The sequence below is a fragment of the Thamnophis elegans genome, chromosome 3, assembly GCF_009769535.1.
Source record: "Thamnophis elegans isolate rThaEle1 chromosome 3, rThaEle1.pri, whole genome shotgun sequence".
NCBI classification, from domain to species: Eukaryota; Metazoa; Chordata; class Lepidosauria; order Squamata; family Colubridae; genus Thamnophis; species Thamnophis elegans.
The window spans coordinates 78498510-78521232 of record NC_045543.1 but is presented as its reverse complement, the minus strand read 5'-3'; the positions used below and the strand labels follow the sequence as shown (position 1 = coordinate 78521232).

General features: G+C 40.0%; 1 protein-coding gene across 1 annotated transcript in view; it reads right to left on the bottom strand.

The window, feature by feature from the left end:
• TMC1 (transmembrane channel like 1) overlaps nt 1-12441 on the bottom strand; it is a 61618-nt gene extending 49177 nt beyond the window's left edge. The window contains 5 exon segments of the mRNA XM_032213838.1: nt 2013-2103; nt 3914-4051; nt 5345-5654; nt 6520-6570; nt 12339-12441. Coding sequence (XP_032069729.1) covers nt 2013-2103; nt 3914-4051; nt 5345-5654; nt 6520-6570; nt 12339-12441 — 693 coding nt within the window.
• Between the last annotated feature and the right edge of the window lie 10282 nt (nt 12442-22723).

Here is a 22723-nt window from a genome sequence, read left to right as displayed (position 1 = left end):
TATATGTGATTACTCAAGTCCAAAAACTGAGTTAATTGGATAAACTCAGCTCCACAATTTACTAAATATTCAGTTACAGGAATTTCATGTATAGTATGCTGTCTCTTAGGGTTTATTGAACATAGGAGAATAATATGAGAGGGATTTGATGTAAAATAAGCTCTTTTAATGAATTCAAAATCAACGCAGCAGACAAGACATGGGAGTGAACATAATACACACTTTAACAATATATTTTTTTCTTTTAGCCATCAAATACTGCAGCAAGTGTGTCAGTAATAATAGCAAGGAGGCATAGGATTTTCCAGCCAGGTTAATTTTACTTTTTTATGGTTTTGAGGCTGTATTTAATTTTATCTGTATTAGAAACTTATGAAGGCTGTGCAACATTTTGAGGTGATATAGAGTATCTAAAGGCATGAATACAGTAGAACCTCTGGTCACAACCATAATTCGTTCCATAACATTGGTCGCAAACTGATTTGGTCATGAATCAAACCTAATTTTGGAAATTTGGCGCTTACAAAAAAAATGGTGCAGAAGGGGAAATCAGCAGCGGGGGGGGAGGGAGGAGAATGTGAATATTTTGGTCAGAAGTGTTCGTGACCAGAGGTTCTACTGTATAACATCTTCACTTAAAACTTAAGATTCACTTAAGATATAATATCTTCACTTAAGATTCACTTAAGAACTGTGGCAAGAAAGGTGGTATAGTGACCAAAGTTACAATGGCATTGAAAAAAGTGACTGATGACCATTTTTCACACTTAGCGACCATTTTCACACTTAGCGACCGTTGCAGCATCCTCATGGTCACGCGATCAAAATTTTGATGTTTGGCAACAGATTCGTATTTATGATGGTTTCAGTGTCCTGGGGTCATATAATCACCTTTTGACAAAGTCAAATGGGGAAACCAGATTCACTTATGTTACTAACTTATCAGCTGCATTTATTCACTTAAGAACTGTGGCAAGAAAGGTGATATAGTGACCAAAGTTACAATGGCATAGAAAAAAGTGACTGATGACCATTTTTCACACTTAGCAACCATTTTCACACTTAGCGACTGTTGCAGCATCCTCATGGTCACGTGATCAAAATTCGGATGTTTGGCAACAGTTACAATTTATATTTGTAAATTGTAGTTATGTTGAAATAAAAAAAAACATTACAATACTATTTTTGCATTGTATGAAAATTTTTGTTGCTCAGTATAAAATTTTTAATCAAACACCCCCCCCCCCCCGGTCAAAGGTGTCCCTCTTTACCAATCTGAAAATCTGGTCACCTTAGTATTGTGTCATCTGTTATATTATATATAAAGAGAAGTTAATGAATCCTGCTGAATCAGTTACCTGTGTGTGCTTTCTGGATGTGATTGCTGCAACAAACTCTAACATACCTTTCATCACCTGAAGCCAGGTAGAGCTGGGCCTCTATCAAAACATTTGAACTGACCTATGCAGTTTAATCCACTTTATTCTGTAAACATTTCTTTTCTTATTCCTAGCTAATTTACTCTGGATGAATGTACTTAAAACTGCAGTTCTAAATGCACATTGAAGTACCTAGTGTTAGTGATCTTCATCAATACTTTGCACACTTCTTCATTGGACGATTTACAGTGTGATTTCACACAAACATCATCAGAATTTAATATACTAATATTTAAGCCCTATCAGCTGAAGAATGGAACTTGCTGATCTAGTTTCTTTTCTTTTACTTTATTTTATTACTTTATTAAAACATTATTTTTATTTTACTTTATTCCTTCTTTTTCATAAATATTATAGATTGAGAACACCTATGTCTTCAAAATTGATTGCAAAACCAGGATGGTGTTTTGCAGTATTTGTCTGATCTTGCTCTTTAAAAAAAAACAAGGCTAAATGCAATCTACGTGAAAATGGAGCTATTTAGCCTAAAAGAGGCATCTAGGGAGATGGAAGTAATAAGCTATTTCCATTGAGCTACTTCACAGAGTTTGAATAAGGAGAAATTAGGCTTACTTTCATCATCATCACTTTATATGCATAAAACTTCTTTCCTTTGCCTTTCCCGAGAGCCCCTTCAAATTTTTCCACAAAACGCTGGGCATCTCTAAACAAGTTTTTAAAAGAAAGAAATACATTGATAAATCAGAAATAAAAACATTGTTCTATTTGTTAACATGCTGAAACCAGTAGAAATCAGGGCAAGTGTACAAAGAATGAGCAAATGCCACACTCACTCATATTGATGGAATTATCTAGTTGGGTAATGAAAAGTCTGCAAGCAATAACCGAGCTCAGAGAACACCGAGGATTCCACAGTTAAAAGTACTTGACCAGAGTTCCTGACAAGCATGTTATGACATGTATGTACTTAGAGCTGTACAGGAGTGGGCTGCTACAGGTTCACCCGGGTTCAGGAGAACCTGTAGCTAATGTTATGGCTGGTTCAGAGAACCTTCAATCCCAGCCCTGGCTAGCCCCATCCTCCCCTCCCACACTGACCTGCTGCTTCCAGGAGTCTCCATGCTGCCCATTTTGGATGCGAGGCAAGTGCAGGGCCCACATGAAGGCTCGGGGAGGGGGAAAACAGGCCTCCCAGAAGTTCCAGAAGGCCAGAAACAGGCCCGTTTCTGGCCTCTAGAAGGCCTCTGGAGCCCAGGGGAGGCAGTTTTTGCACTCGCAGAGCTCGAGGAAAGACTCCAGAGCCTGGGGAAGGCGAAAACGCACCCATCCACCCACGCTGTGGTGCAGGAGGTCGACTAGACCATGCTCACAATAGCCATGCCCACCACGCCCACGCCCACTCAGCAACCAGGCAGAGAACCCGTTGCTGAAATTTTTGAAGCCCACCCCAGCAGCTGTAGACCAATAAAGCTCCCTGAATGCCTTGTAACATTTGAAATTGAAGTTCTGTGAACAAGCCATTGAACCAAAATGTTAAATAACACCAAGTGTCACTTCAGCCACTTGCAAAAGCATTTAAGCAAAAATAAATAAATAAATAGAACCCAGGCAACCTTAGACAGAAATGAAGTAATGTCAAAAACACAGGAAATATGGAAGTGGGTTTTCCATAAGCATGTGTTCAAGGCAAATGCTATATAACCCATGATGGAGTAAAATGTACACTCTCAGTTAGCTCATGAAAGCTTTATTAAATTAAAGGAACTTTAATCAAATTACCAACACACACTACATCAAAGTTTTATTAGCCCATGCATAATTGTCCTTAAATGGCTTGGCTTAATAATTAATTGCAAGTGTAAGGTTACAACTCCCCAAGCATGTGGTGTCCAGTACTGAGGCTGTTTCAGTGTTGCCACAGTGAGAATGAATTACTCAGCTTAAGAGATCACTGCTGAAGATTTGAATAGGTGGGCCAACTTTTCATGAACAGGTCAAGACGGATTCAGGCATTAGCTGAAATCCCACAAGTGAGAAATGTCCTAGTGATATTGATCAATTTTAACTTTTCAGGTCACCTTTTTACAAATATTGGATTTTCACAATGCCAGTCCTCATAGTAGCACCCTTAAGGTATGACGGGAACATAATTTAAGGTAGATATAAGTTCACCTTTTCAGCAGCCTGGTTAGGTCTTAACAAATGGTAGCAGCTTTCTTAACATGTTTAGGTTTGGATATTAAGCAGAGTCAGGCCTGGTTAATGCTGGGTTGGAAGCTTCCAAGGAATAGCAGAGCTGCCTAGACAGTTGTCAAGAAAAACCGCATGCCCAAGGAGTCACAAGGAGCCTCGGTTCAAAAGAGTGTCTACATCTTATATTTTAACATTTCTATCGCCCTCAAGTGTGTAGTGAATTAAAAAACCAACCCAAATCTATGGGAAGAAGAATTTAAAAGCAATTGGAATTCACAGCTCAGACTCTAGGTTAATTATTACATAAATCAAGACCCTACTTCAAGACTTTCAGTTTCTTTTTCATATTCCAAGGCTTGTTTCGCAAAGTGGAAATCAGCTTCTTCTTCTCTTCCACAGCTTCTTTCAACTTGGCCAGTTCCTCCTCTGTCATTTCCTCTTCAGAAGTAGAATCTGAGCTTTGGGGGACGGAGAAAGAGAGAGACCAATCTTAAGGGTATAAAAAGGGCGAGCTCTTTCCTGAACATTTATGAGAAGGTGTAGAACAGGGGTGTCAAAGTCAAGGCCCTGGGGCCGGATCTGGTCTGCAGAGTGTTTAGATCTGGCCCGCGGGGCCACCCTGGAAACACTGAAGAACCAGTCCACAGTGCCTCTGCCAGTGAAAATGGAGCTCTGTTTTAACTGGCAGAGGGTTGCAGGAGGCAGTCACAGCCAAAAACGGAGCTTAGGAGCCCATTTTCGCTTGCAGAGTGCTCAGGCCACCAAGTCTCCCAACATGAGTGACATAGAGCAGGCCACACCCACTCTGGCCATGCCCATCTTGCCCCCTCCCCCTGAGGTCATACACAACCCTGATGCAGTCCTCAATGAAATCAAGCTTGACACTCCAATCTAGAAGTAGCTATGTATTGCTTAACATTACTAGCTTTCTTTGTTATGTGGTAAAAGAACTTCCATTGGCCAAATGGGTAAATTCTTAGTCAGCAGATGCAAGTCTTGAATATTGATAACGAACAATGATAATGAAACCAACCTCAAGGTTGGGGAGAATAAAATGTATTAATTTATCACATATTGCTTTTCTTAAAAATACATTGCACTTGCAATATTTCCAACTTCCCTTGCAACAAAACCGAAACCAAGCAATCTTGAAGAAATTGAAGCAACATTCTGAAAAATTAATGAGAAAGCCAATTTTCCCATACCTACTAAAATTCAATTTGGGTGAATTTTAATAGACGTGCCTCAGTCAGTTCTTATCTGTAAGCAATGTCGCCCCTCCCGAATGATGAATGTATGTTGCTTATTACTTTTATTATATGTGTCTATGTCATTGTTTGTGTTCCCCCTCCCTGATTTTATGTGAGCCGCCCTGAGTCCCCTCAGGGAAAAGGGCGGCCTACAAATGTTAATAAAATCTAAAAAATCTAAAATCTTAACTGAGGGATACGAGAAAAAAGGGGACTTCATGACAGCAAATGCATCATTTTCTTCATCCTATTTTATGCTAAACTTGGACAGCCTTCATGGCTGGAAATTTGAGAAACTGAAGTCTCAGACATATAGAGAGATTTTGACTGCTAGCAGGGGCAAAATACTATAGAGTAAGAATTATGTATTTGTCACCTTCAGTAAACAGAATGATTGCTTAACTAAAAGTCTCAGGTTGTTTTATAAAGAACAAATACCGGTTAATCTGTTGACTGAGATAATAATAACACTACCAAGTACTATGAATAAGAAAAGAGTACCTTGATCCTTTTCTCTTCTTATCTTGGTTTTTCTTTTTCTTCTTCTCCTTCTTCTTGTCCTTGCTTCTTTTGTCCTCATCCTCTTCATCGTCATCTTCCCTGGACTCATCCCTAATCTTCTGATTTTCTCTGTTCTTCCTGGTCTTGTGGGCTTCCCCCTCGGATTCACTGCCTTCATTCCCATCTTTCCTCCGTCGTCTCCTGTATCTTCTCCTGCGTTCTGCAGCTGTCTCTTCTTCATCCTCATCCTCTTCCTCGGTTTCATTTTTCTTTCTTTTTGATGCTTTTTTCTTTTGTTCAGACTGTTCCTCTTCATAGAAAAGAAGATAGAAACACTTAGCTTAGTCAGCACAAAAGGAACCTGGTCCCTCTTCTGTCCTTCATCTCAGATATAATTATTATTTTCCCATTCCATGAATGCATTGTCTCATAGACATTTGTAATACAATAATTGAAATATAGCTCCCACAATTTCAAGGGTGATCATTTTCTAAGAACTCAGCTTTATTGTCACACATTTTAAACTACACCATTTCAATCTGAAATGAGATACTATTACCAAAATAGCAACTTAATAATTTAGTTAGACTGACTAAGCTAATATTTTTCTTTAGAAGGATTTATATGAATTTAGTGTTCAACTTCATCAAACAGTGCAAAGCACTGGTGACCTAAATGATACCTAAAGTATGACTCGGATGACTTTGTTCCTAAACTGAGCAATACATTTGGTATTTACTCAAAACACGGTCAATACTATAAACACTGAAAGCACCTGTTTAGAAATGATCCTCTCTGTTCTCTGCCCTCTTCCTGCAATACAGTGACTCACAAGCTACTCAACTGCATTTTAGCTTAGCTTAGATGTGAGAACCCAACCCATGTTTATGCTCAATACATCTTGAAAATCCCAAAAATTAAAGCATATGCAGCAGTAAAAATCACAAATAAACCAGTTTTAGCTATCTTACAACATGCTTATAAATTTTAAATACTATTTGACCCTTCTCCAACCAAGAAGCTATCCAAATATGTTGCACTACAAATCCTAAAATTCCCCAGTCAGGATTGCTGGAATTGCTGACATCTTTAGCATCAACACATATGGGAGGTTCAGGAGAGGCTATGTATAGAGCTGAAGATGTTCTTCATAACATACGTTTTAGAGTAGTTACCTTCTTCACTTTCAGTAGCATTGTCTTCCACATTGTGTCCTTCAATATCCACTGTGGAGAAAAAGCAGATATCGTACACTGTGAAAACTGTGTGATCGGTGACATCTTTTTGAAAGAAGAGGATAAATTTTGCACATATCAATTGTTATGTACACCTATGAGTTTAGAAGTGGTTTAATTGTGAGCACAAGATGGGCTCAGTAAAATGGAACATGTTCACTTTTACTGGGAATGCCCCATCCATTCCATGGATCAGAGATCAATAAAGGTGGTGAAGAACTGAAAACAAGATGGTTCAACTGAAGACCCACTGAGGATGTCACATAGCCTGATGATGAAATGGTGGAAAACTAGATAACCAGTTCAGAGAACAAACCACCAACAACAGATACAAGTTTCCCTGTCAATCACAGAAGGCTCTCCTCTCTTTTTTGACAAAAAGCAACAGCCAACCCATAGATCAGGCACTACAGCTATTCCATAGGGCTGGGTCAAAGCTACAGTAAAGTAGAAGTATGGTTTAGCCTAGAGCAGAGGTGTCCAAACTTGGCAACTTTAAGACTCATGGATTTCAACTCCCAAAATTATCCAGCCCACATAGCAGGCTTGCAAATTCTGACTGCTGATGTCTTAAAGTTGCCAAAGTTGATCACCCCGGTCTAAAGGGAAGGGCTGCCCAGTGAAGTGGGCCTCCTGTCTTACTACCCTCATCACTCTGCTAAGTAGTGATGACAGAAGTGGAGAGAGAAGTCTGTTTGCCCATTAGGTCTCTTTTGTGAATCAGCTGGGGATTGGAGAGTCATTGGTGCAGTGGAAAGCCCAATTAAAGAATGGAACCTTCCAGAGTCAAGAGCAAAATAATCCTGGGAAACAGTGCCCAGAAGCCAGCAGGGAAGCTCCCTGCCTCCAGCAACCTAAAGTAGCCAGTAGGAGCACATTATTGTCAAAGTGTTGTAGATCAGGCGTACCACAAAGCTTTTTCTAGAAGAAGAGAGAAAGCACTGTTTCTGACTAAAGTTTTGTGTTTTCCCTCTCTTTTAAGGTTCTTAGAAGACCAACGCTGGAGGGGTGAGGTCAAAGGTGTTAAGAATTGAAATTTAGGTTGGTTTGTGTGCATTTTTAGGAATTTTGTTTTTGAGCTGATTTTTTAATTATCCTTCCTGTCATAAAGAAAAGTGCAAATGGTTCACACCAAGGATGTTACATGCTGTATTTTGTCTAATTGATCTGGAGAACTAATGTCAAGGTGTGTTCAGTGGTGAGACTGAGCAAATAACAACTTCTATGAAAAAGCTTAACAAAGAGAGTATAGACCAAAAGCTCTACTGAGATTCAAAGGAATTTGAAAGCCCTGAACCAAGCATAAGCCACAAAGGTGTGGCTTTTTTTGCAAAGAAGTTTACTAATAAGCTAATAATTGAAGCAGAATCGGATCAGGTCCTTTCCACAACCAATGAGGGAAGAGTGAACTCCAAGACTGATAGGATGTTTCCTGCTAATAAATAGATAACAAAGGAATATTTGGTTGAGGAGAGGAAATGATCCTCATGCCAACTCCAAGGCTAACAAAAAAAAATTCCCAGAGGAGATGCAGAAAGAAGCAGTTTGAGAAGGTCTCCAATAGGTTCAAAAAAGAAATGCTGAAATCACACCAAGAAGAAACAGAATTTGCTGCACCCAATGGCTCAGAAAGAAAGAATGTTCAATGCAAAAAGCCCATGGGTCCAAGCAAGGTCAGTGGAGAAAGAGAGAATGGATTGCAAGAAGATGTTTCAGGAATCAATGAGACCTGTAGGGCTCAGAGAATGAAAGGGGAAGAAGAAGGATTCCCAGGTGCCACTTCTGTCCTTAGGGAAACTCCTGATTACATTAAGATTCCCCAGTTGCAAAAGAGAAAGAGATTGAATCTTCCTTTGTGATTTTGAGTGGGTGGTGATGCTGCATCAGGTACTGAGTGGCCCATCGGACTCTCAGTCTGACTGGAAAAGCCATAAGAGGTTAAATTTAAATTGGATCAAAAAAAAAGTACAAAGGGAAAGGGGTACACCTTCTCTTCCTCGAAGCTGCAATCCATACTCAATTCCAGCAGTAACCCATGACTGCTGTTAAAAAATAATAGTGGAGCCCAACCGTTCCATGTGGTATTGACTTTGGCACTCAGATTGTTTTAGTTGCACACGTGCAGAATCATCTTTCTCTAATAAAATTTAAGATGTCTACATTCTTTCAATCATACTATGTTCCATTGCTTTCCCTTTTCTCATCATCTGAAAGAAACCTAGCCCACCTGAAAAATGCAATGGCGCGCATTTTGTTGGTTAAAACAAATATTTGATTTAACAGCATCCTTGCTGATTTGTTAAACCAAGAGTGGAAGGAATGTTACAAATCATGTAAAAAACAGAGCCACGTTTTTTTTTAAATTTGACAGCTGAATGAGAGAGAGGGGAGGGAGGGGGGAGAGAGACATACATATATTGTGTGCATACAAAGCAGAACTTATTTCTAGAAAGTCAGTAATATATCAGCCATTTGTGGGGAAGGATGGGGGCGGATTGGGCTATAAGCTTTCTGTTGGAAGCAGTCATTGGTCTCACTTATAAATAATTATTCACTGGAGAAGAGCCTAATGCTGGGAAGGATTGACGGCAAAAGAAGGGGATGACAGAGAATGAGGTGGCTGGATGGAGTCACTGAAGCAGTCGGCATGAGCTTAAATGGACTCCGGGGGATGGTAGAGGACAGGAAGGCCTGGAGGAACATTGTCCATGGGGTCGCGATGGGTCAGACACTATTTCACAACTAACAACAACATCATAGACAATTAAAATCTTTGCAGTGTTTCACAACCTTGGCAATTTTACGATGTGTGGACTTCAACTCCCAGGATTCCCCAGGCAGCGTACTGCTTTAGAGAGATGAGGACAAACACCTTTCAAAAAAAATTCTCTGCTAGAATAGGGCATTATCTGTTATTAGCAATAATGCCTTCACTAGTGTTCCAGGAAGACAATTTTCTTGGAAGTACTGTATTCTAAAGCTAATGGAATGGCTGCACAATGGGTTTGAATGAGTTCAAGCTTGCAATATGATATGTATTGCAAGATACACTAAAGCAGTGGGTTCACCTACATATACCTCTCCGTGCGGAGTCCAGTGACGTGCGGTGAGGTTTATGGCTGGTGAGGCACTGACACAGTGGTGGGTTTCAATTTTTTTTAGACTTGTGGACTTCAACTCCCAGAATTCCACAGTCAGGCACGCTCAGTTCCGATTTAAAGTGACAGCATTTGTTTTTCTCCTTTGCGAAAAAGTTTCCTTCATTCTTTTTCTTCTCCCTCCCCCTCCTTCCTCCCTCTCTCTCTCCCTCACCCCTCTCTCAAACAGACACACGCACACAGGGAAGTTGGATTGGACTATCTCTCCTACCCCCTTCTCTCTCTCTCTCACTCACTCTCTCTCAAACAAACACAAACACAGAAGTTGGATTGGATATATTTTCCAAAGACTTGAAAGCAGCTCCTCTGCCATACCCCCCCCATTCCCCTGCTGCCTTCCGATCCGAGCCTTTGATTGCAGGCGGTGCCACGTTGCCTTTTCAAACTTGTAATCAGTGAAGCTGGACATATAGTTTTATCCAGGTGTGTGTGTGTATGTGTTTGAAAAGGCAACGTAGCTCTGCCTGCAATCAAACTACACTTGGGGAGGGATCTACACTTGAGGATGAAGTTTGAATTCCTCCCCCTCCCTCCGACCCACACGTACCTTTTCCAGCTGTTTCAGAGAGGATTTCAACTCTGCTCTTGCCTGTCATCATGAAAAGAAAAAAAATGTAAAAGGAAAAAGGCAAGAGCTGAGGCCAGACTGAGCTAGTTGCTGCCAGAGTCACCATGGATGACTCTGCTTAACTGTTTAAAAAAGCCTCTAAAAAGCACCCTCTACAGGAGGAGGCAGGAGAATGATGTGCCTCACCTACGTCGGGAATTTTTAGACTTTTAACCCTTGCTTAACTCTGCTTGAGTGATCATAAAACGCCTAAAGTCAGACTAGATGAGGCAGTCATTCTCCTGCCTCCTCCTGTAGAGGGTGCTTTTTAAAGGCTTTTTTAAACAGTTAAGCAGAGTCATCCACGGTGACTCTGGCAGCAACTTACTCAGCCTGACCTCAGCTCTTGCCTTTTTCCTTTTACATTTTTTTTCTTTTCATGATGACAGTGGTGAGGCTCTGCCTCCCCTGCCTCCCCTGACTGCACGTGCCTGGCAGAGTCCTTGATGCTCTGAGCTTGGTTGTTTGCTTGCAGACATTGCATTACATCATCAATGCAAATTTGTTCCCTGTTTATATATAGCAGCTTGCCCTGCCAGTTTTGATGGGAGGTGGTTTTTTTCCCTTGATAGTTCTTTGATTCGAATATCATCAGGGGTGGACTGCTATGAATTTGCCCAGGTTCGGGAGAACCCATAGCTAACATTATGGCTGGTTCAGAGAAGCTCCAAATCCCAACCCTGGCTGGCTCCGCCTACTCCGCCCCATCCTGCCCTGCCCTGCCCCTTCCAGGAGTCTCCACGCAGCCCATTTTAGATGCAGCCCAGAAAAATGGGCCTCTCAGAAGTTCTGGAAGGCCATAAACGGGCACATTTCTGGCCTCCGGAGGGCCTCCAGAGCCTGGGGGAGACAGTTTTCAGCCTCCCAGACACTCGAGAAAAGCCTCCGGAAACTGGGAAGGTGAAAAAAACCTCCCTCCACCATGGTGCAGGAGGCCAACTAGGCCACGCCCACCCAGCAACCAGGCAGAGAACCCATTGCTGAAATTTTTGAAGCCCACCCCTGAATATCATTAATCATTTCCCATTCCTACCATTTTAAAAAAAAGATACTTCAAAGCCTCTCCTTTTTCCACCATATAAAAAACTAATCAAAGAGCAACCGACAGAGAGACTTTTTTCTTTAATGGCTCAAGAAGACAGTTGTAGGCTATAAGAGCCGAGGTGGCGCAGTGGTTAAAGGCAGCACTGCAGGATTCTTCAGCTGACTACAGTTCTGCAGTTCGACTGTTCAAATCTCACCGGCTCAAGGTTGACTCAGCCTTCCATCCTTCCGAGGTGGGTAAAATGAGGACCCGGATTGTTGTTGGGGGCAATATGCTGACTCTGTAAACCGCTTAGAGAGGGCTGAAAGCCCTATGAAGCGGTATATAAGCCTAACTGCTATTGCTATTGCTATTGCTATTTAATGATCTCATAAATCACCACAGCAGTTGTGATGGTCAGTAATGAGTAGAGATTACTGACATTTCTCTTTTCCCAAAGGTGAAAGGGAAAAGGAAAGAAAACGACTTGTGGACTTCAACTCCCAGGATTCCCCAGCCACCATGGGTGTCTCAGCATGGCTGGCTGAGGAATTCTGGGAGTTAAAGTCCACAAGTCTTAAAATTGCCAAGTTTGGAGACCCCTGCTCTAGCTCATTCTTGTCAAATAACTAATTAAGGATGCTCCAAGTTCTGAAGGAGAAACCAGATCAGTAAATGTTCCCAAATCTTGTACAGACCAATTGTACAAATTGGAATGAATGTTCACAAGGAAAGATTAAAATCTACCATTGGACTGAGGCAGGGGTGAAATGCTACCAGTTCGGACCAGTTCACCTGAACTGGTAGTAAAGATGCCAGCGGTTTATCCGAACCAGTAGTAAAAAAAATGCCTTGACCTTTTTTTCCTGATGATCAGTTGTGCCACATGATTTATATTAGCTAGAAAGCAGGATTTAACTAATCTAAATCCCATGGCACAGCGGATCCCGCCCCCCCGCTGTTTGCTTACCCGCCTGGACGTCATTTTGACACTCTGTGCTACCAAACAGTAGCAAAGGTAAGTAAATTTCACCCCTGGACTGAGGGGAGTCATTTTGGTTAGGAGATACCATATCAGTATCCTTGGGAAAAGATTAATTGCCAGGGCTATTTGTATTATTTCTGCTACTAAATTTATTAAGGATTTTAGAAATAGGGCAGAGCGCCTTGGGGACAATTTGCCAAGATCCAGGTGAAATATGGAGCTAATTCTGAGCCAGCTGCAAAGGAAACAAGGCAAAAGCTAAGGCAGATGAAGTTCTGTTGCAAGGACACGATTACATCTATCTTTCTCTTTGAATTTGGTTAAGTAAGACATACAGGAAAGTAAATTCCATTGAACCCAATAAGTATGCACTCATAATAAGCATGCTTGGTATTATAGTCAATTAGTCTCAGATATTCACAGCTGCAATAAACATTCTGAATTTCAGTTAATGAAGACAAGACCAGTGTGTTGTTTACCAAAAAAAATAAAAGTTAAAAATTAGAGAGAGAGAAGAAGAGAAATTCATCTGAGGAATGTGAATGTTACTCTAGACTGTTTAATTAAATTGAGTTTAGGCACAAGTTTTAAAGTTTTTCTGATCCTAAAAATCACTGACATTTGTATAAAAAAAGCTGATGCTTCAGAAAGAAGAGAATCTAGTACTGAAGCAAGAAAATTCAGAATCACTCTTCCCCACAATTTATTTTGGAATTAGCTACATAACATTTACATGACAAAGTATATGTTTTCCTTCAAAGAAATAATTATTATTGAATGTAGTATGAGCCAATGTTAATTTGAATTATCTTTTTTGTTATTTCATTGTATTTTGGGGGGGGGAATATAAGAGGTGGATAACACAATTGGATCAAATACAAGTGATGAAATTTGACTGGATAAACAACAAATATAAAAAAGAAAAAAAATGGCAAAACATTTCATATCCATTTTCTGTTGAACGTTGAGTTGAAAATGCTTGATTAACACAGTTGAAATCCTTAAAAGAAATGGTAGGTTTTACACAATACATAAATCAGTCCAGTAAATTCTACATCAAATTCTAAAACCCAAATTTTAGATGTGGCACAATTCTCTATATAAGATTATAATCCAAGTCCCAATGAGAATTAAATTCTATGATGTGTCTATTTATTTTTAAACAGAGAGTTATTCTAAACATTGAGGAAAGTCCCACAATTTAGTTATCTTGACTACCAAAGGGGGAAATCAAAGAATTTATCCAATAAAAGATATTTAAAACCTTACAGCCATTAACATATACAATTTAATTTGGTGCATTTTGAAGGGCTATACAGTTTAGAGAAATTTAGTCAAGATATTTTAGATATCTTGGGATTACGGGATTACAATTTTCATAATTTGTTCCATTCTACATTAAATTATTTTCCAAGACTGTTTAATGATACAGCAGATATGGTTTATATTAACCATACCCAGGGTGGGAAACACTGTGATTAAAATGTATGGTCCAGTTTCTCATATATACTTTTTTCCAGAAAGGGTACATCTTCTTTTCCATAGCAGGCAAAATCCTGATCCCAACTAGCATAATTAATTTACATGAACAATTTCCTAGAAAACCAACTTGTAATACTATAAAACCAGATGACTTTCGGAGGAACAATACCCTGCTGATGTTAGCATGCTGGAAAAACTAACATTTCTCCCCATCTCACGACTGCCAAATTGCGTTGTTGTAATACAATATATACAAAGTCATGCCTGTACTGAGACTTCAAGATGAGCCCAAACTGTGTTTTTTGCTTTCTTCTCCTCTTAGATGGAACTGCTGCAGATGCAGAACAAGGAACAGCCATGTCGAGTTTTCATAAGCAAGGAGTGAGACCACCAGAATGAAAAGAGAAAGCCAAAAGCCATATGACCAAAGTAAGCTTCAGAGGCAAAGCAAGTTCTCTCAAAGAGACTTGGTGTCAAAAAGAAGTTTCCATATAACCTGCAACACACCAGGATTATGGAACTAAAGACCGCAGGAATAAGATGTATAATTAAAATTGTCATTACCATTACTTGGGGAGGCCGTTGGCTTCTCACGTCTAGGCATAGTGACTGTATTTCACAAGAGTGGTTGAGCTGCTGCCTGCATTGGCAATGATCAGGATAAGTAGCTCAAGATAAAGTGTCTCGCATATCAACATAGTTTTGTCTGCCAGTGAAAGGGTCCTACTGCAATTTCATTCTCTGAAATTGAAGAAGGGACTAATTTCCCTGGTCATTCATTTTTCATGAAAGTTTAGTTTATCATTTAAGGGCAGCATAGAAGGGTCAAGAGAGTTGAAGGGTTTCTCTCACCTTGTTTCTTTCCCACTCCCCTCGGACAGAATGAGAATACTACTTCTGCTACAGTAGGAAAGTTTCTAGAAGTTGGCATGAAAAAATGTAGCAAATCATACGGCTAAGAATTCACACAAGAAAGAATCAAAGGAACTCTGAAGGCATTTCCTCACTAGCATCTTATAGTGTCTTCTAGAGTTCTCCAGTCATTGTTGTGCCAAAATAAGAGCCCAGTAATTAGACAGGCTTCATATCACTTAAACAATAGCTGGATGATGCTGTAAAGACATTGTAAGTCACTAGTGGTACAAGAATAACCCAGAATAAGTTAGAACAGTTTTTCTCAAGTGGATTTCTCGTGAGGAGGGGGGACTCAATGTCATCACAGGGAAGCTTGAACAAATATTATGATTTAAATATTGAGTTAAGTCTTGGTGGACAGTGGCCATGGTTCATGGCCACAAAAGCAGTGGTGAAATTCATTTTTTTTTTTACTTATGGTCATGTGGGCATGGCTTGGTGGGCATGGTGTGGCTTTGTGGGCGTGACTTGGTGGGCATGGCAGAGGAAGGATACCACAAAATCTCCATTCCCACCCCACTCTCTCCACCAGAGGTGGCATTTGCCGGTTCTCCAAACTACTCAAAATTTCCACTACTGGTTCTCCGAACTATTCAAAATTTCCGCTACCGGTTCTTCAGAACCTGTCAGAACCTGCTGGATTTCACCCCTGCACAAAAGATATTTAAAGAGGGTCCCAGGTGAAGTAAAGGTTGAGAGCTACTGAGCTAGAAGATCATTCGTTATAATGATCTTTTTAATGGACTATATCTAGTCCAGCATAATGTCATAAATGCAGTACATAAAGATCAAAACAGGATTCCAGGCAGAGGTGGTATTCATTTACTTTCCCTAGTGGTTCACAAATGTAAGCGCATGCACCATGTCAGCACATGCGCTCAGCCTTCTGTGCATGCACTTTGACTAAAAAAGTGCCTAAATGAGATGCCACAGAACCAGAGCAGGTGGATGGGGCCACCTGCGATTTCTGTTACTGGTTTGGGTGAACTGGTCCAAACTGGCAGAATACCACCTCTGATTCCAGGTTAGTGAAAGAGCAGATATTCTACATATATACAGAATGATTTAAAAAGAGCTATCGATGGAACTATTTTCCTAAAATCCAGTGATGTTATCTTAATTTGGTGCTCTCCAAAGGTACTGACATCGCAATCCAGAATTCCCAACTGGTAGCACATCTGTCGGGTTCTGAAAGGCTGCTTTGGGAATGCCACCAGACCAGGTAGGCAATATGGCAGAGATGCACAAATGTGTGGCTTCATTACAACTCTCAGATCTCTCAGCCATACTGGCAAAGCTGTTTAGAGTCATCTGCTACCAACATCTAGAGGATTACATATTCCCAATCCAGCAGTTTTCAGAGACAACAGCCCGACTCAATGTAAAACAGTTGACTGAGTTTCATTCCCCACAGAGAAGACTGGCAGTTTTGCATTCTTCCAGAGAGATTCAGAGCAAAGCCAGTGTATTCATGAAGCTGATCATGTTTAAACTGGGACAACACATTTAAGATTCCTAAGTAACCTAAACAAGCATATTGAAACAGCAAAAGAGCCAAGTAAAATCAAAATTTTATTTGATTCATTTTGATTTTGCCAAAATAAACCTTCCCCCCCACCACCACCACAGGAAATCAAAAATTCCTTTAAAAATAGCAAACGGTAATAAAGGCAGGATATAAAAATGAATAAATAAATAAATAGCAAAATTAAAAGATCAATCTATTAAGAAAAAATATATTATAAATGCAAACATCTTAAAAATTAAAATGGTATATATTAGCAAAACCAAAAACAAAAAAGCCTGCTTCTCTCCAAAGTAAAGCAAATTCATTTCCCTAGTATTTGATAGGAGGCAAAAAAATGCAGTGTCAATCATCTTTATTTCATGCTGATGCATATTTTTGATAGCTGACTTATAACTAAAATCTAAGTCCTATAGAAATGTACAGCATATTAATATCCAGTGACCGTCACTTGTGGAGTACAAAACAGTTCTAAGGTTATACTTGCTCAAACCTTTCTTTCACCCTCAAGGTAACCAAGACCACTTCTGGATTAGGCAAAAGAACATTAATTCCACTCTAGAAACCAGTTAGCAACAATGCTCTAAATTACAGAGTAGGTCGCAACCAGTTATATTATATCAGTGATGGCGAACCTTTTTGGCACCGAAGTCCCAATCGGATGCGCGCATGCACGCATACTGAAGCACTGGAATGCCAGAAACCTGAAGACCAGGTGACTGGTGCGCATGTGCATGCCAGCCAGCTGATCTTTGGTTTTGGTGCAACCATGCACCCTGGCCAACTTGTCTTCAGGTTTTTGGCATCTGTGCCAGACAGCTGGTCTTCGTGCGAGTCGGAGCGCCAGAAACTGAAAGACCAGCTAGCCAGTGTGCATGCGTGTTCCAGCCAGCTGGTCTTCCAGTTTCAGCACATGCATGTGCACTGGCCAGCTGATCTTCGGGTTTCTGGTGCTCTGGCACACACAAAGACCAGCTAGCCGGCCCTTACACGCACACCAAAAACTGGAAGACCAGCTGGCAATGGTGTGCATGCCTGCAGAGAGGGCTCTACATGCCACCTCTGGCACGCGTGCCATAAGTTCACCATCATGGTACTATACCATAAATGCTCAATTTCTCTAGAGGATTGGGTTCTACCTTCCTGCCAGAATGTTCCTAGATGAAGTATAATAGCAGAAAACTAAAATGACAATTGACAGCCTGACAAAATATAGAATATAGAAAAGCATCTTTCTTTTCAAATTCAAAAGTGTGAGCCAGCTTAAAGCAGATCACACAGTCTTAACATATCAATAGCAGCTGGGGAGAAGAAAGAAATTGCAGTTCAGTGGTTTAGACCAGTGGTCTCCAACCTTGGCAACTTTAAGACTTGTGGACTTCAACTCCCAGAGTTCCTCAGCCAGCAAAGCTGGCAAAGGAACTCTGGAAGTTGAAGTCCACAAGTCTTAAAGTTGCCAAGGTTGGAGACCACTGGTCTAGACAACAGGCCACACTTTAATCTAACACTCAAAGGGAAGCAAATATAATGCTAGATCAGTCCAGGGGAGAGAATTTCACACATATGGTGATGTTTACAAAATATTTCTGGCATCAGACTATCTTTGGCAAGTGGGTTTTATTCAAGGACAGCCTTCAGTAAAGACCACAAGTGACAGATAGATAGGGTCATATGGAAAGAGGCAGTCTAGTATAGATCGTCCTTGACTTACAATAGTTCATTTAGTGACTGTTCGAAGCCACAAAGGCACTGAAAAAGTGACTTTGTATTTGTTTGTTTGTTTGTTAAATTTATATTGCTGCCTTTTTGCACATGGTGACTCAAGGCGGCTTACAGAATATAAAACATCATTTAAAACAATAAAACTAATAAAAAGGATCAAATAAATTAATATAGTATAATAAAATAAAATCACCCGCTACTCCCCACCCACCACTCACCCTGGAGACAGTAGATCCCACAAGCCATTTAATGGGTTCCATCCCACTCTGGGTCCCCCAGGCCCTCTAGATGGTTTAGGTCTTCAGCGCCTTCCAGAAGAATGTTAGAGTGGGGGGCATTCTAATCTCTGAAAGAATGATGTTCCAGACAGAGGGAGCCATCACAGAGAAGGCCCTTCTTCTGAGTCCCATCAGGTGTATCTCCCTCGGGGATGGGACCTGCAACATTCCTTGCCTCCCCGCTCTGATGAGTCAGGTAGATGTGACCAGCAAGAGATGGTCCCTCAGATAACCTGGTCCCAGGCTTATGACCATTTTTCACATTTACGACTGTTGCAGCCATCCCCAAGGTCAAGTGATCAAAATTCAGATGCTTGGCAACTGTCCCAGTTTCATGTGATCCCCTTTGCGACCAACTGACAAGCAAAGTCAATGGAGAAGCCAGATTCACTTAATAACTCTGTTACTAACTTAACAAGTGTAGTGACTCATTTAACAACTGTGGCAAGAAAAGTCACAAAACGGGACAAAAATCACTTGACAAATGTTTCTCTTAGGAACAGAAATTTGGGCTCAATTGAGGTTCTAAATCAAGGACTACCCATAATAGGAATCAAAGAAGGTCTAGCTCTGATTTCCTCCTTCTAGGTTTGGAGAAGGGAAGATTGAGAAAGAGAGAGAAGAGCAAGCAAAAAAAAATTTTTTTAATTAAATGTCATTTTCTGAACACATGTCTAGCAGGTGTTGCAGTTAGAAGCAAGGCCAACAGGATAAAAAGATAAGGAAAACAGAACACACTGTCCTTTGACTATTAGTAATCATTAAGATAATAAGCAGACTCAGGAATTACCTTGACTTACCAAGGTTGAGCTCCAGCGTCAGTAGAATGGAACTGGTGCCTGAAATATGTTAATTAAAATTAAAGGAGTAATGATTAAAGAGAGAGGAGTAAGTGAACTGAAGATGCAGAGAGTATTTTTATTTTTTTTTACATTTCCCATGCATACGCAGTGTTAAAGAGCAGATGGTATGGCAAGATATTTTTATTTGTGGCTAAAAAATATTAACACAAATAAAAACAAAAGGTACCGTATATATAAAAGTTATTAAAACTAACAAAGAAAAAGACTAAATCAAATACACACTCCAGACACATCTAGACAGAAATTGCTACAGCTCATTTTTTAAATAATAAACTGAATCCTGACTACATGGAATCACATTGTCCAGTGTCTCCTTCAAACTGATAAAGAGTCAACTCAAACACCGAGCAGGGTCACATTTCATCAAACCAGGCTTTGATATATGATCCACAATTGTCTTTTTCAGAACACATAATGAACTTTTTTGGCAACAGTCCCAGGCTTGCTGGACTGATTCTTCATAAATACCTAAATTCTAAATTTGTGGAATATAATTCAACAACCCACGGACATATTTAAATCATAATTTCATTCCAGGATCCAGTTTCAAGATAGTAAGAATATCCAGTCAATAAGCATCTACCAGGAGAGCCAATCAGGTATAGTGGTTAAAGTCAGTGGTGAAATTCAATTTTTTTACTAGCGGTTCTGTGGGCATGGCTTGATGAGCGTGGCAGGGGGAAGGATATTTCAAAATCTCCACTCCTGCCCCACTCCTGGGGAAAGGTTATTGCAAAATTTCCATTCCCACCCCACTCTGGGGCCAACCAGAAGTGGTATTTGCAGGTTCTCCGAACTACTCAAAATTTCCACTACCGGTTCCTCAGAACCTGTCAGAACCTGCTGAATTTCACCCCTGGTCAAAGTCCCACTTTAAGTACAATGCCAGCTGGGTGACTTTGGGTCAGTTCCTTTCCCTCAGCCCTAGTAAAGAGGCAATGACTAGCCACTTCTAAAACAGTTGCCCAAATATTGAAGGGACTATTCCAGGCAGTCACCAGGAGTCAACACTGAGTTGAAGGCACCAAACAACAACAACAACAAAAATAATCTGCCAAAAGACAAAACCAAAGTCTGTGCCTTCACATTCATTCTATTTCTAAAATAAGATCAACAACCAACATTTTTAGACATCCATTAAGGAGCCCACAATTTTGTAAAAAGTATTTTCTTAAAATAAATTAATCTGTCATTAAAACAGAATTGTTGGTTTAGTTCCTTTTTTTAAAAAGCTGTCTTTAATATGTTCAAAATCAGAATGGTTTCTTAGGCAACCAGCTTGTCTGGTCCAAACAGGAGCAGAACCAATGTTTTAATGGATCTGGTGTCATTCTACTATTTCTAATCTTTCAAAAATTGTAATAGTAGCTTTAAGAGTCAGTTGACTAAATATTTCCTTCAGTTCATACTTCCCAAGCCAAAACAAAATGTTACCCATCATTTAAAACTGATAGATTATTTTTAAAAAGGTCAGTTTTTCATAAGAACAGGATTCAAAGTTTAAATTCCTACCCAATTCTTGCCCAAATTTTAAATTCTTATTGCAATTGGGCCTTTCATGGTGATCATCAATATAATTTTAGTTCCAAAACAATGCAGAAGTTAATAGATAGGCTCAACTAATAACTAAAAATCAGGAAAAGTAAAACATGCATCTTATATGAAAAGCTCTTTATTTTTTACCATTTTAAAGGAAAAGCCTTGGAGATTTACCATTCTATAAACATTAATATCAGTAATTTGCCAATTTGTTAAAAGTATCTAATATAGATGTACCTTTTAGAATACTCTTGGATTTTATGACATATTTTATGGCAGTCATGAAGCAAACATGGTAGTCATAAAGTAAGCACCATTGGCTTTTTTGAAAAAAACTGGCAGTAAATGCCAGTTTCCAGCAAAATTGTTACAAATTGCAGTCACATGATTGCAGGAAGCTGCAAATGGTCACCAATGCAGGTCAGTGTACAAAATATAATCATATCACTGCAACAATGGGAACTTGAAATCTGTGTCATACATATCTTTTTCTGGGTCTGGCAGAACTACCAATGGTCACTAAGTGATCAGTCATAAGTAGAGGACTATCTGTGTAAAGTCCTTGTTAAATTCTAGACATCTTTAATCTCTGTTTATATAGGTAGAATAATCTCATTAATCTCAAGAAGGACTAGAGTAATAAAATTTAATCAAAATACACTTAGATAGAAATATGTTTTGCTTCTGGTGCTTATTACAGAAATCTAATTAGTACCATTTCAAAGGTTTACTCTGTTTATTTATTTATTTATTATTTAGTTATTGTTTATTGTTTATAGATCAGATTTATTGTTTATAGATCAGATTTAGAAAGTCCCCATCTCCCACATAAAGCAATTCTGGGCAGCATACAAATAGACATAAAAAATAAAAGCCATATATGGACATTATAAGAAGTAGTTTTAAAAAAAAAGAATAAAACTTTTTTTAGTTTACAATTCCAACAAGGAATGGCTGTTTTATATTTCTTAGAAAATATTGCTTTCTATTGCTGTAGTACTCTAAAGATCCTTCTCCCTTACTAATTTAGAAATAATCACATCATATAACAATAGTTATGAACTGTGCCATTCTTTATTATAAAGGACTTCTGGAGTAGAACCATCCTTTCTCCACCCATGCTATAACAAGCCTCTCTTGTACTCTAATGTGGTCCTCTGTAAGGAATCATGGAAATGCAGAAATCCTTTAGCAATTCTGTTAACACTGAGTATTTTTGTAGTATCGCTTTCGCACACTTTGCTGATTCACTTCTTGTCTGTCTTAACTTCATGTCTAACCTCACACAGATATTGACTGCGTGAACTTGGAAAGAAATTTGGCAGCAGCCCGAAAACCAGGAAGTGGCACTAATTGCTGCTGTCTGTGGCCATGAAATAATCTTGCAATTCTATGCTCCATATGGTGACTCAGGGAAGGCGGGAGTTGCATCTCAACATTCTGGAAGAACAGAAAGTGATGGGTCATGCTCCGATCCGTATCTATTTGGGACACAGTCAGAGCTTCTATTTTGAACTCCAAGGCTCTTTCAGTTCCATTTGAAGTTGTCAACTGCAGAGAGACAGGGAGATGACCTTTGAGAAGGAATCCAGAAACTGTTAGGGTAACATCAGGTGCAGAAGAAGCATGTGCTAACTCCAGAGAGATGGGATAGTGTTGTTATTCCACCATGCATCCCCCTTCTCCAAGAGAGAGAGAGAAAGGAAGACATGGACAGACATGCAAGAATCTGTTATTATAGCCCTGTGATGGTGAACCTATGGCCCGCATACCACAGGTGGCATGCAGAGCTCTCTCTATAGGCGCGCAAGCCATTGCCCAGCTCAGCTCCACTGTGCATGCCTCCCACTGGCCAGCTGATATCCGGGTCTCTGCTGCGCATACAGGAGACCCGTGCACATATGCAAGGAGGCAGGGGCGCATGCATGCGTGGGGTGGGGTGCATGTGCAGGGGGCAAGTGGCGAACATGCAGGTGTTGGGGGAAGCACAGGGATGTGTGACATGTCCCCCCTGCGGCTGGTTTTTGGTCCCAGGAGGCTTCAGGG